At 38.9% G+C, this 15,458-nt stretch overlaps 1 gene segment (V, D, J or C); it reads left to right on the top strand.

The window, feature by feature from the left end:
- The first annotated feature begins 1,605 nt into the window (after nucleotides 1-1,605).
- On the top strand, nucleotides 1,606-2,073 carry LOC113430963 (immunoglobulin heavy variable 3-48-like). The segment is given in 2 exon segments: nucleotides 1,606-1,651; nucleotides 1,736-2,073. Coding segments are annotated over 2 exon segments (384 nt in total).
- Nucleotides 2,074-15,458: the final 13,385 nt, after the last annotated feature.

Here is a 15,458-nt window from a genome sequence, read left to right on the forward strand (position 1 = left end):
TCCAGTACTGAACAATACTTTTCTGTCTCCAAGCCTGGTATTCATATCCTTCTCCAAGGCCAAAACAATGGAGGCAGTTCTTACTTCTGGGGGCAGAATGTGCCGTAAACTGGGGCCACAGAAGAAAAGGCTCTTCTCCATGAACCCTTTAACTGAAATTCCTTGGCTGACTGGAGAGAGTGGGGCAAGGTAGTCCCATTGGGAGAAGATCGCTCCACAGAGTCATTTTATCCAGGGGTCCCCAACCGCCGGTCCGCATGGGCCTCTGGTTGCTGGGCGCCGCCATCTTTTTTGGTAAAAAGTGCTTCCGGTGAGCTTTTCCGGGTAGAAAGCTCACGAAGCAGTTTTTCATCAAAAAAGATGGCATAGCGCTTCGGTGAGCTTTTCCGGTAGAAAGCCATTTCTACCCGAAAAAGCTCACCGAAGTGCTGGCGCCACCATCTTTTTGACGAAAAAGTGCTTCCGGTGAGGTCACCGGAAGCACTTTTTCATCAAAAAGATGGCGGCGCCCACTTGATGCCAGTACCGGGCCGGGTGTCCAGCTGATGCCGGTACTGGGCTGCGGCGTCAAAAAGGTTGGGGATCACTGATTTTATCTATGAGAACTGCAGTGAGTGTGTTATATACTCAAAAATGGAAAGACTCGAAACTACCCACATAGAGGAACATTCTGGAAAGGAGGAAGGAATTTGGGCAGATGACTAAACCAGCTTTTTTATCAGAAAGAAAATCTATCTTCAGGTTGAATGGAAATCATATGAAATTTGTTTAAAATACAAAAAATAAATTTCTCATGATTTGTGGTTTTGATGGTTAGAAAAAATAGAATAATAGAAAAAAATGAGCTTTTTTGGCAATCATAAAGTAAAAGTTAATAAAGTAATGTACCTGGAATTGGGAGTTTATTTTTTCCCATTTCTTCTCATTTTGTCTTTCTGAATTTCAATTTTCTTTACATTTTTCTTTCCTGCTTTCCTTTCCTCTCCTCTCCTCTCCTCACTTCACCTCACCTCACCTTACCTTCCTCATTCTTTATTAGTCTGTCTTAGTTTCTACTATTTCCATAACCCTTATAATAAACCACACACATACTGTATGTTTCTGTGTGTCTGTTTTAAATATAAATCCTCATCATAAATGCATACCTGAGTTGACTGTACTTGAACCTGACTTTGTGGAAGAGTACAAAGGACTTTGTGGAAGAGTACAAAGGACTTTGTGGAAGAGTACAAAAATATTTTGTTAGTATAACTCAGACTACAGAGATATTATGTATGTTAGTGCATGTACAGAGGTATTGTGTATGTTAGTGCATGTTCATCATTTGTTAGCTTGAATCGATTCTGAAAAGTTGTGAACATTTTCAAGTCTTTGCTTTAATTGTTCTAACTAAAGGATTCCTTCAGTTGTCTTAAGACTGGAAACTATAAGATAAATGAACAGAGGAGCTCTTTTATCTCAACTAATATGTAAATCGAGGCATAATTTCCCCTTTAAAGAAGTCAGTTGGTCGAACTTTTAAGGCTACACCCACCAGCACAAATTTTGTGCACTTCCCCCAATCTTCTCCTATCAGTTCCTCTCCATTCATTAGAGAAAGCGAAAATGACCCCATGGCTGAAGTTGGTGTTCTTACTTGCATCCCTCCAAGGTAATTGTTTCCCGCTATATAGAATTTTCTTCCGTTTGCTTTTCTTGTATACGGGAAATCTTACTGAAACACTTTTCTTTTTAGGAGTCCAATCTCAAGTACAGTTGGTGGAGTCTGGAGGGGATGTTAGAAGACCTGGGGAGTCCCTCCGTCTCTCCTGTCAAGCCTCTGGATTCACTTTCAGCAGCTATGAAATGAGCTGGGTGAGACAAGCTCCTGGGAAAGGTCTGGAATGGGTGGCGTATATATGGTCTTCAAATCTTTACTACTCTGACAAAGTGAAGGGACGCTTCACCATCTCAAGGGACGATGCCAAAAGCCAGCTGTATCTGCAAATGAACAGCCTCAAACCAGATGACACAGCTGTCTATTACTGTGCGAGAGACACAGTGAGAGGAAGTGAATCTGAATCCAGTCAATAACTTTCTCTATCTCTGAGCAGTTCTTAAATTAAGAAAAAGCATGCAGACGAAGGCACATATTTTTAAAGAATCATTGTCTGTTTGGAATGCACATGTTAAATAAATCCTGGTGGGTGGTTATCAACTTTTATTTTGAGATTGGAAGAAATAAAGGAATAAATCCTTGCTTTAATTCCTCTGTTTTAAATCCTCTTATGACCTATTTAACTATTATGAGAATTAATTGTTGTTCATCACCACAAGATGTGGGCGCAGTACATCGTTATAGAAAAGAGAAACTCTCCTTAAAATCCTCCATGTGTTCTCAACTTCTCTCCCCCTCCTTGAACATAAGAATCTCCTGGGGAATATGATGGCGCCCTTTCTTCCTCATTACTTACACTAGGGTGTAGCAATATCACTTTCAATAATATTGTCCATGATGGAAGAGGTGGGCTGTGCACAAATGTGGCCTCATCTGGAAGGTTGATTATATCTTCTGTTATTTGCTTAAAAGTTCCCTCAACGGATCTCAAATAAATTCAACTTCTCGAGAGATTATAATCCTCACTGGAAAGTGTTTCTGGGTTTAGCACAAATTATATAGAACAGTGGTTCTCAAGTCCCCCTTCCCCATAGAATAAACAATACCTTTAAGTACTTTCTGTGCCCATGGATCATGACCATGGACCAAAAAGACCTAAGATTTAAACCATAGCATTTATTCAACCCTTCACTGACCCTTTGTGACAACATTATGCCTCCCCACACAGGTCCATGGACCATAGCTTCAGAACCACTGATGTAGAACAAAGATTATCATTTGAACAATACAAAAAGAGTTATTTATTATGCTCTTTAAGCTCAGAGTCTTTTTGTTCACAATGTGACTGGAGTTTGACTTTGTGACTTGGCAATTATGGTTCACAGTTCCTATATTATGTACTACCTGGATAAATGGAAGCAATGCTTTCCATCTCCCAAAACCAATTCTATTTGTAAAGGAACAACTTTAAAACAGAGGGCACGGCTTATTATTTAACATTATTTGAAGATGATATGTGTAACGTCTGTGCAAAAAAACCTATAAGCAAAATCTCTGAGGGGCTTTTGGCAAAGTCCTCTCAATAATTTTTTAGAAATACAAAGTTGTATTCCTTAGTAAGAATTCTTTATTCTTTTATTGGAATTGTAGTTCAATCCTCAGATCTGCTGCCTCTCACCTTTGTGTGTATGTATGTATATCTGTGTCTGTCTGTCTGTCTGTCTGTCTGTCTGTCTGTCCGTCTCTCTCTCTCTCTCTGTCTCTGTCTCTGTCTCTGTCTCTCTCTTTTTTGTTTGGACTTGACTATTCCAGAAGATGGTAGAGGACAGGAAGGCCTGGAGGAACATTGTCCATGGAATTGCGATGGGTCGAATATGACTTCGCAACATCAACAAAAAAAATAATGGTTCACCATTCTTATATTATTTACTACTGGGATAAATGGAAGGTATGTTCACCATCTCCCAAAACCTCGGGAGATAATTGGCTTGGCAATTATGGTTCACAGTTCTTATATTATATACTAACTGGATAAATAGAAGCAATGCTTACCATCTCCCAAAACCAATTCTATTACCAAAGGAACAACTTTAGAACAAAGGACATGCCTTATTATTTCACATTATTTGAAGATTATATGTGTAAACTGGTTGCAAAAAAACCTATGAGCGAGTGCCCTGAGGGGCTCTTTTTATCCCAAGCAATATGTAAATTGAGGCACAATTTCCTCTTTAAAGACCAGGGTTTCCCTTTTCAGGCGACACCCACAAACACAAAGTTTGTACATTTTCCAGAATCCTCTCCTATCCATTACCCTCCATTCATTAGAGGGAGAAACAATGTTCCTGTGGTTAAATTTGGTGTTCTTTCTATTAATGCTCAGAGGTAATTATTTCTTAACCATTAGAATTTTTTTCCTTTTAATTGTTGTATGCATTAAACTGAAAGTTCTTTCATTTTAGGTGTCCAATCTGAAGTCCAGTTGGTGTAGTCTGGAGTTATGTGAGAAGACCAGGGGAGAGCCTTCGTCTCTCCTGTCAAGGTTCTGGATTCACCTTCAGTGGTGCCTACATGCACTGGGTGAGACAGTCTCCAGGGAAAGGACTGGAATGGGTGGCATTCATAGACACTTCTTCAAATACTTACTGCTCAGACAAAGTGAAGGGACGCTTCACCATCTCAGGGACAATGCCAAAAGCCAGCTTTATCTGCAAATGAACAGCCTCAAACCTGAAGACACATCAGTTTATTACTGTGCTGGACAAACAGTGAGAGAAAATGAAACTGAAACTTGGATAAAAAACTACCATTCTCAGAACAGCTCTGCAAGTCAGTTTAGTGCCAAAAGACTGTATTTTTTAATGAGAGGAACCTTAGAAAAATGCCACAATTGCCAGAAGGAAGGAGCTGATCTTTGTATCACCTCTGTGCAGCCTGTTTTCCAACTGAAGGGAAAAAGCCAGAAAATTTGAGTGAAAAAAATAAAGTGGAATAGTTAGAAAGAGATAGATAAATAGAGAAAGACGCACACAGAGAGAGACAGAGACAGAGACAGAGTCAGAGACAGACAGAGACAGAGAGAAAAGAAAAATCCTAAAAGAAATGGCAAAGTGCTCTCAAGAAATCTTTAGAGAAACAAATTTGTATTTCTTAGTTAGACATCTTTATTCTTTTATTGGATGTATAGATCAGACCTCAGATGTGATGCCATCTACCTTTGTGCCCATATATCTGTATCTGTATCTATCTCTCTTTTTCTCTCTCTCTCTTTCCACACATACATATGCCTTGGGGGAAGGGAGAGAGAGGAAGTGGGCAAAAAGAACATATTTAAAAATTTAAATATGTTTATAATAATACCTTCCACTGTCAGTAGAAAGGTAGCTATGGAATAAAAAAGGATGCTTTAAAACTCCTAATAATTTAAGCAGTGTGAAACCAAGGAAGGGGGCAGAAGCTGCAATATAAGGCTCTCTCCCTTCCTCTCCTTACTTCTCCCTTCCTCTTTCCTCAACCCTCATCTCTCTGCCCTACCCTCCTCTTCCTTTCCCTACCCTTCCCTTCCCCTCCTTCCCATTCCATTTCCTAATAACTCATTGATAATTGATCACCTTTTAGTGAAAACTTTCTGACTCTTTTGTTCTAGGTCCATTTAGAGAGTTTACTAGAAGAAAATGTGAAATAATGAAAATGGTTTGAATATTCCAGTTTCATCTTCCCCGTTTACAAAGTGAGCTGGCTTCATAGAAAACAACAACAACTACTACTACTACTACTACTACTACTACTACTACTACTACTACTACATGGAATGAATTGTAAACTTTTAATACTTTTGTGGCAGAAGGCAGTAAATGAAACTATATGATCATCTGTTTAAATATCTAAACTGCCATACAAATATTGAGGAAACTTCTGAAACTAAAGAATCTACTTGAAGAAATAGGAAGATAGGTCCTGTCCTGACTTTTGACATGGGGGGAGGGCAATATTATCACATGAAACTCCATGGCCTATGCACCCTGTTGGGGTGGGGTAGGGAAAAAATTCTCATTAGATATTGTCATATTTTAGCTGCCTTAGGCATGACAATTTTTTAATGTTATCTCGTAATAGTTCAGTGAAACGTTCATGTTAAAATTTCACATCTCAGAAGGATATAATCCTTACCATGAAATTGACAGACAGACAGACAGATATAAAATATTTTCAACAGAGAAAGTATAATCTGGAAAGATAATTAATATTTTTCTGTACATGGTTACAAAATGAAGGAACAATTGATCATGTGAAGCAAACATACAAAATAGCTCAAAATTCATGGATACAAATCCACACAATAATCCAGAAGTTTCTAAAAGCTAACGCACATTTGAAAACAGAGGGGTTTTCTTTTGGGGACTAATAGACAGGAAATTACAAGAAAAGTCATGGAACTTCGTTTTTATTATTTGCTTGCTTGTTGAATTCATTTGCTGCTTCTCTCAATGATAAGGTAACGGTGGGCAACTTTCAAACAATAAAACGATAGATAAAAAGAGAAATTTTGCTTAAATTGCAATTGGAACTATAAAATTATATAAAATCTAGAATGAGGGGACAGGCGTCTCAAAGGAATGAGATTTTCTTCTTACTCTGTCAATCACTTCCAGCACTGAACAATCCTTTTCTGACTCCAAGCCTGGTTTTGATATTCTTCTCCAAGGCCAAAAGAATGGAGGCAGTTCTTACTTCTGGTGGCAGAATGGGCCACAAACTGGAGCTACAGAAGAAAAGGTTCCTCTCCATGAACTCTATAACTGAAATTCCTTGGCTGACAGAGCTGGCTGCAGGGACAAGATGGCTCCACAGAGTCATTTTATCTTTGATAACTGCAGTGAGTGTATTATAAGCTCAAAAATGGAAAGGCTGGAAACCACCCACAATGGGGGAACAGCTGGAAAGGAGGAAGGAATTTGGGAAGATGACTAAACCAGCTTTTTTTTTTAATCAGAAAGAAAATCTATCTTCAGGGTTGAATGGAAATCATATGAAATTTGTATGAAATTCAAAAAATAAATTTGTGGTTTTGATGGTAAGAAAAAAATAGAATAATAGAAAAATGAGCTTTTTTGGAAATCATCAAGTAAAAGTTAATAAGGTAATGTACTTGGAATTGGACATTTCTTTTTCCTATTTCTTTTCATTTTCTCTTTCTGAATTTTTATTTTCTTTACATTTTTCTTTCCTGCTTTCCTTTCCACTCCTCTCCTCTCCTCACCTCACCTCACCTTACCTTCCTCATTCTTTATTAGTCTGTCTTAGTTTCTACTGTTTCCATAGCCCTTCTAATACATACACACATACTGTATGTCTCTGTGTGTCTGTTTTAAATATAAATCCTCATCATAAATGCATACCTGAGTTGACTGTACTTGAACCTGACTTTGTGGAAGAGTACAAAGAGATTTTGTTAGTATAACTCAGTCTACAGATATATTGTGTATTTAGTGCAAAGTTAGTGCATGTTCATCATTTGTTAGCCTGAATCAATTCTGAAAAGTGGTGAACATTTTCAAGGCTTTGCTTTAATTGTTCTAATTAAAGGATGCCTTCAGTTGTCTTAAGACTGGAAAGTTACTTAAGATCACTGCAGGGAGAATGCAAGGAAAACTATGAGATAAATGCAGGGAGGAGCTCTTTTATCTCAACTAATATGTAAATTGAGGTACAATTTCCCCTTTAAAGGAGACAGTCAGTTTTACTTTTAAGGCTACACCCACCAACACAACTTTTGTGCACTTTCCCCAATCTTATCCTTTCAATTCCTCTCTATTCATTAGAGAAAGCCAAAATGACCCCATGGCTGAAGTTGGTGTTCTTACTGGCATCCCTCCAAGGTAATTGTTTCCCTCTATATAGAATTTTCTTCCGTGTGCTTTTCTTGTATACGGGAGATCTCACTGAAACTCTTTTCTTTTTAGGAGTCCAATCTCAAGTACAGTTGGTGGAGTCTGAAGGGGATGTTAGAAGACCTGGGGAGTCCCTCCGTCTCTCCTGCCAAGCCTCTGGATTCACTTTCACCAGCTATGGCATGCATTGGGTGAGACAGGCTCCTGGGAAAGGACTGGAATGGGTGGCATATGTATGGTCTTCAAATCTTGACTACTCTGACAAAGTGAAGGGACGCTTCACCATCTCAAGGGACGATGCCAAAAGCCAGCTGTATCTGCAAATGAACAGTCTCAAACCAGACGACACAGCTGTCTATTACTGTGCAAGTGACACAGTGAGATGAATGAACCTGAATCCAGTCAATAACTTTCTCTATCTCTGAGCAGCTCTTAAATTAAGAAAAAGCATGCTGATGAAGGCACATATTTTTAAAGAATCATATGATTTTCAAAGTTGTCTGTTTGGAATGTAGATATTAAATAAATCTTGGTGGGTGGTTATCAACTTTTATTTTGAGATTGGAAGAAATAAAGGAATAAATCCTTGCTTTAATTCCTCTGTTTTAAATCCTCTTATGACCTATTTAACTATTATGAGAATTAATTGTTGTTCATCACCACAAGATGTGGGCGCAATACATCGTTATAGAAAAGAGAAACTCCCCTTAAAATCCTCCATGTGTTCTCAACTTCTCTCCCCCTCCTTGAACATAAGAATCTCCTGGGGAATATGATGGCGCCCTTTCTTCCTCATTACTTACACTAGGGTGTAGCAATATCACTTTCAATAATATTGTCCATGATGGAAGAGGTGGGCTGTGCACAAATGTGGCCTCATCTGGAAGGTTGATTATATCTTCTGTTATTTGCTTAAAAGTTCCCTCAATGGATCTCAAATAAATTCAACTTCTCGAGAGATTATAATCCTCACTGGAAAGTGTTTCTGGGTTTAGCACAAATTATATAGAACAGTGGTTCTCAAGTCCACCCCCCCCCCAATAGAATAAACAATACCTTTAAATACTTTCTGTGCCCATGGATCATGCCCATGGACCAAAAAGACCTAAGATTTAAACCATAGCATTTATTCAAGCCTTCACTGACCCTTTGTGACAACATTATGCCTCCCCGCACAGGTCCATGGACCATAGCTTCAGAACCACTGATGTAGAACAAAGATTATCATTTGAACAATACAAAAAGAGTTATTTATTATGCTCTTTAAGCTCAGAGTCTTTTTGTTCACAATGTGACTGGAGTTTGACTTTGTGACTTGGCAATTATGGTTCACAGTTCCTATATTATATACTACCTGGATAAATGGAAGCAATGCTTACCATCTCTCAAAACCAATTCTATTTGTAAAGGAACAACTTTAAAACAGAGGGCATGGCTTAGTATTTAACTTTATTTGAAGATCATGTGTGTAAAGTCTGTGCAAAGAAAACTATAAGCAAATTCCCTGAGGGGCTTTTGGCAAAGTCCTCTCAAGAATTTTTTAGAAATACAAAGTTGTATTCCTTAGTAAGAATTCTTTATTCTTTTATTGGAATTGTAGTTCCATTCTCAGATTTGCTGACTTCAACCTTTGTGGGCATGTATCTGTATCTGTATCTGTATCTGTATCTGTATCTCTCCCTCTCCCTCTCCCTCTCCCTCTCCCTCTCCCTCTCCCTCTCCCTCTATCTCTCTTTTTTGGACTTCACTATTCCCGTAGAGGACAGGAAGGCATGGGGGAATGTTGTCCATGAGGTCGCAATGGGTTAGACATGACTTCACAACTAACAACAACAACAACAAAAACCCCTATGGTTCACCATTCTTATATTATTTACTACTGGGATAAATGGAAGGTATGTTCCCCATCTCCCAAAGCCAATGATTGATAACTGTCTAGTTATAATCTTAGGACTCTTTTGTTCTATGTCCAGTTAGTATTTTATTTATTTTTTTGGAAAAAAATGTAAAATAATGAAGATGGTTTGAATAATCCAGCTTCAGTTTGCCTCTTTACACAGTTATCAATTTGTATGAAATGTAGTATCATGCCATAAAGCAGAAATTAAACCTTATTAACATTGTTTTAACATCCCAATTGCCATGCAAATATTGAGGAAACATCTGGACAATCTCCTTGGAGAATTAGGAAGGTGCCTCCTCACCTCTTCACTTTGAACACTGGGGGACAGTGTTGTCACATGAAACCACATGGTCTCTGCATCCAGTGGGGGTGCAGTAGGGAATACAAGAAGTATCATTCTCTCATTCTGGAGGCATGGCAATTTTTTATGTTATTTCTGTAATAAGGTACTGAAAGTAGCTATGTAAGTTTCACATTTTAGGAGGGGATAATTCTCCCTATGAAACTTAATTTTTGTCTGTAATTTTTTTTAAATAAAATGGCATAATATGAGGACTTCCAGTTTGCAAGGCTTTGGCGGTGGCAGGAATCCGTGATCATGCATGGTTTCTGCCGCGCTCGCTGCTGGAGTGCCCCTGATCCAGTTGGATTTGGAGGCTATAGTTACCCTGTAGAGGTAGCTGAAGATAGGGGAGAGCTAGGCAGGGGTCTGGGGGAATCGCAACCCCCCTCCTCAGCTGGTTTAACTCCCTTTTCCGAAGGCGGTGGAGCAGCAGTCAGCAATGGTCACCACAAAGAAGCCTTCAGCTGGATAAGAATTGTGCAGGAGGAAGTTTGAAGTGAAAGTTACTGGTTGAACCGGGATAACAAATAACATCTAAACACCCTGGAAACTTGATTTCATTAAAGAAGATCATAAAAAGCGGTGGAAGAAAGTTAAAAGGGAAAGTTTTTTTTTCTCACTCTCCTTCCCTATGGAAATATCAGATGGAAATCCGAAAAACCCTTTTTGGCATCAAGGTAATTAAATTTGAAAATTAAAGTCAAGGGGTCATTAAAGATTTCTGAACATTGGAATTAAAAAAAAAATCTTTTGCTATAAGTGGGAAGGGAGAGGTACAGAATTAATATTAAGACTTTGCTGGAGGAGGCTGCTTGGAGCTTATAAGATCAGAGTTGAATTGTTATAAGATTTCTAAAAGATATACTTTGGAACTTTACAATTGAGCTGTACCCCAGGAAGAGAAAGTTTAAAAAGAAGAAAGTGCTAAATGAAACAGGGTCTCCTGCTTGAGCAGGTGGTTGGATTAGAACACTCCAAGGTCCCTTCAGTTTCTGTAATTCCATTATTCCTGTTATAAAATCTTTATTATACATATGTGCTGTTCCGTTCATGTTCTGTACCTAAAGTATCTTTCTCAAAAATTCTTAGTGCATATTCACCCTCTGTAACCTTGAACCAATTCTAACAAGCAGAGACTTTTTTAAGGCTTTTGTTTAATTGCTCTAATTAAAGGATACCTTCAGTTTTGACAAGCCTGGAAAGTTATTCATAGATCTCTTGCCGCATAAGGAGTGTGCAAGGAAAACTATGGGATAAATGCACCAGAGGAGCTCTTTTATCTCAACCAATATGCAAATCAAGACACAATTTCCCTTTTAGAGGAGTCTATTGATTTTTCTTTTAAGGCTATACCCAACAACACAAAATTTGTACAAGTTTCTGAATCCTCTCCTGTCAGTTCCCCTCCATTTATTAGAGGGTTCCATAATGATCCTGTGGCTAACCTTGGTATTCTTACTTGCATCTTTCAGAGGTAATTGTTTCCCTCTACATAAAGTTTCCTTCCATTTGCTATTTGTCTGTACAGGAGATCTCACTGAAACTCCTTTCATTTTAGGTGTCCAATCTCAAGTCCAGTTGGTGGAGTCTGGAGGAGATGTGAGAAGACCTGGGGAGTCCCTCCATCTCTCCTGCCAAGCCTCTGGATTCACCTTCAGCAGCTACTGGATGAACTGGGTCAGAGAGGCTCCAGGGAAAAGACCAGAATGGGTGGCCCACATAACTAATTGCTCACCTCCTTCCACTTACTACCCAGACAAAGTGAAGGGACGCTTCACCATCTCTAGGAACAATGCCAAAAGCCAGTTGTATCTGCAAATGAACTGCCTGAAACAAGAGGAAACAGCTGTCTATTACTGTGTGAGAGACACAACAAAAGAAAGTCAATCTGAAGCCTATCGAGAACTTTCTCTATCTCTGAGCAGCTCTCAAATTAAGAAAAAGCACTCATACACATGGTGGCACATAGTTTTTTTTAAACCATTTTTTTCAAAGATGCTTTCCCCAGAAATGTAGATATGAAATATTTTGGTGAATGATTATGTTTTATTTTGAGATTGGGGGTAAAACAGGGATAATCCTTCCTTTAATTCCTCTGCTTTAAATCATCTTATGATTTTTTAAACTATTATAAAAATCAATTTAGAATTTGTTTGTTACTACAAGTCATGAATGGAATATACAGTACTACTATAGAAATGAGAAACTCTCCTTAACATACTTCATGTGTTCTCCATATCTCTTCCCCTCCTGGAACATAAGAATCTCCTGGGGAATAAGATGTGTGCCATCTCTTCCTCAACAGTTACACCAGGGTGTAGCAATAACACCCTCAAATATATTGGCCATGTTGGAAGAAATGGTCTCAGCTTGAATGTTGATTATATCTTCTGTTATTTGTTTAAAAGTTCCCCCAATTGATCTTAAACAAATTTAACTTCTCAAGAGATAAATTGTTGAAGGTCAATTCAGTGAAAGGCTATTCCACTGTCTCCTGGTGAGATGCCTCCAGCATGCTTTATCTCCAAATAAACACCCTGAAATCAGAGGACACCACTGTATATTACTGTGCTAGAGTCACCGTGAGAGGAAGCTATACTGAAGCTTGGCAATAGAACATAAGGTTCTATTCCAATAAGGTTGGAATGGAGGTCTTCTACTCAAAAATCTACTCAAGGCAGGAGTCTTATACCATCCCAGGAAAATGGCTGTCCAGCACCCACAACCCCAGAGGCAAGCTATTCTACTGATTAATTGTTCTTACTATCAGAAAATTTCTCCTTACTTCTAGATATCTCTGGACAACTGAATAACTGGATAGAAGCATTCCTGTCAAACAGACAACAAATGGTCAAAATCGGGAGCGTCCTATCAAATCCAGTACCTGTCAATAGTGGTGTCCCCCAGGGCAGTGTTCTAGGACCAACTCTCTTCATACTCTACATAAACGACCTCTGTCAAATAAATAAATAAATAAAATAAATAAATAGATCTCTCTTTAACAAACTTCCACACATTACCTCTTGTCCTACCCTTCAGTACTTTGGACATTAAGTCAATCCCTCATCTCTGGGACAGTTCCTAAAGTACTGGAAAATAGTCATCATGTTTCCTTTAATTAATCTATTCAATTTGAGGGCATATTGAATTTTGGAGAAAATATTGAAAAGGAAATAAAATGTGCCAGTAATTGCAAGGAAGAAGGACCAGACCTGAGAGCAGAAGAAGTATTCAAGTGATAGAAAGACAAAAATCTCTCCTTTACTCATGACTAATGTCTAGGCTGAGTCAAATTCCATACTCTTAATTAAAAATAAACAAAGGAAATTCATTATGAAGAAAGCCAAAAGTCTTTGGTTTTCTCCATTACTAAAGTGAAATAGCCACCAAAGTATAATAGGTTTTATGACACTGATCACAAGGGAGGGAAGGGAAGGGAAGGGGAGGGGAGGGGAGGGGAGGGGAGAGGAGAGGAGAGGAGAGGAGAGGAGAGGAGAGGAGAGGATCTCTCTGCTCTTAGGACTGGAAAGTTATGTGAAAATCACATTTATAAAGGGTGTGCAAGGAAATCTATGAGTTCAATGCCCTGAGGGACTATTTCATACAAAGTAACATGTAAATCAAGGGACAATTTCCACTTTAAGGGCAGTTGGTTTTCTTTTTCAAGGTACACCAATCAACAAAAAACATTGAAACTTTCTTGAATCCTTTTCTATCAATTTCCTTCCATTCATTAGTTGGATTGAAAATGTTTCTTTGGCTAAACTTGGTGTTCTTACCTTGCAGGTAAACACTAAATATCCATGGAGTCATCCAGGTCATGGTTGTCCCAAAGGTGCTTTTTTTTCAAGAGGCAACTGGGCTTTCTGTTTTTTTATTTGAAGACGTTTTACTTCTCATCCAAGAGCTTCTTCAGCTGAAGAAGAAATGTCTTCAACGAAGAACTAGAAAGTCCAGTTGCCTCTTGAGAAAGCACCTTTGGGACAACCATGACCCGTGTCAGCCTTGGAAGCCATATTTTACTTGGAAGCTTCAAGGCTGCCACATTTACTGACTGGGAATTTGGGAGGGGGATTTTCATAGAGAGGTGGAAGATTAGACTCAGCAACATTCTTTCTCAGAAAGTCAAGGCCATGTAACCCTGAACTTGGAAAGGAGTGTCTGGAGGAATGTCTCCTGTTGGGACAACATATGATTGGGCCATTTGATGGACTGGTGGGTGCAGGGGGTGGATCTTTGAAATTCTTTTGGAAAGGGAAAGCTCTCAGATTCAGCTTTTCCCAGATGTGCTAATGTGGCAACTCTAATAAAATGGAACTTTGAGAAAATGCTTGTCTCAGAATTTATTGGTTTGGAGTTTGTTAGTTGGAATGCTGACAACCTGGATGACTGAGAATCTCTATAGACTTGCAAGCAATGTTTCTCTATATGTAGAGTTTCCTTTTATTTGTTGGTTCTGCATACAGGAGATGGCACTAAAACATTTTTCCCTAGACATTTGATCCCAGGCTCACTTGGTGGAATCTGGAGGGGATGTCAGAAGATCCAGAAAGTCCCTCCATCTATCTTCTGCATCCTCTCACCTTCAGTGGCTTCTGGATGCACTGGTTAAGAGAAGCTCTAGGAAAACACCTGGAATGGGTTCCCCATATAGATCCAAGTTCATCTAACATTTAATATTTAGACAAAGTAAAGGGCCTACAGGGACAATGACAAACACCAGGCATCTACAAATGAACAACCTGAAATGAGGGGACACAGCAGAGGACACAAAGCCACGTGCAAAGAAATATATAATGAAATGTAACAAGGAGGCACATTCATACCTAGCGATATGTAAATCAGGGCACACTGTTCCCTTTAAAGGAGGTAGTTGGTTTTCCTTTCTAGGCTACACCCACCAAAACAAAGTTTGTGCAGTTCTCCAAGTCCTTTGCCATCAATTCCTTTCCAATCTTTAGAGAGAGCAAAAATGATCCTGTGGCTAAACTTGTATTCCTTACTAGCAGTTCTCAAAGGTACTGTAATTGCTTCCTCCCTATTCAGTTTCTTTCCATTTTAATTCTTGTATGCAGGAGAGCTCACTGGAACTCTTTTCATTTTAGCTGCCCAGGCCACATTGGTGGAGTTTGGAGGGGATGTGAGAAGACCTGGAGAGTCCCTCCATCTCTCCTGCCAAGCTTCTGGATTCACCTTCAGTAACTCCTGGATGTACTGGATGAAACAGGTCCCAGGGAAAGGTCTGGAATGGGTTTCCCACATAAATCCAAGTTCATCTACCATATATTACTCAGACAAAGTGAAGGGACGCTTCACCATCTCCAGGGACAATGCCAAAAGCCAGGTGTATCTGCAAATGAACAGCCTCAAACCAGAAGACACAGCAGTCTATTATTGTATGGCAGACACAGTGAGAGGAAGTGAATCTGACACAAGGCCAAAACTTCCCTCCCACTGAGCAACTTTCCAAACTGATTTAGTCACAGAAGTTTGAATTTGTATATCATCGCTGAAAAGCAGTAGATAATGTTCCATCATTGCTTATTCCAGAGCTGATCTTGGAATTTATCAAGCTATTTATTTATTTGTTTGTTTGTTTGTTTGTTTACCATCTTTATCTTTTTTGGTCACTAACAGGGGTAATTAAGGAATTTTCATCCCATGGTTTCATTCTCTCACCATAAAATCTTTTGTTGAAATGAGGAGATTCTGCCACATCTTGAT

Source organism: Notechis scutatus, chromosome Z, assembly GCF_049901735.1.
Source record: "Notechis scutatus isolate UNSWTSFEM ecotype Mainland chromosome Z, rNotScu1.2, whole genome shotgun sequence".
In the NCBI taxonomy this organism is placed as follows: Eukaryota; Metazoa; Chordata; class Lepidosauria; order Squamata; family Elapidae; genus Notechis; species Notechis scutatus.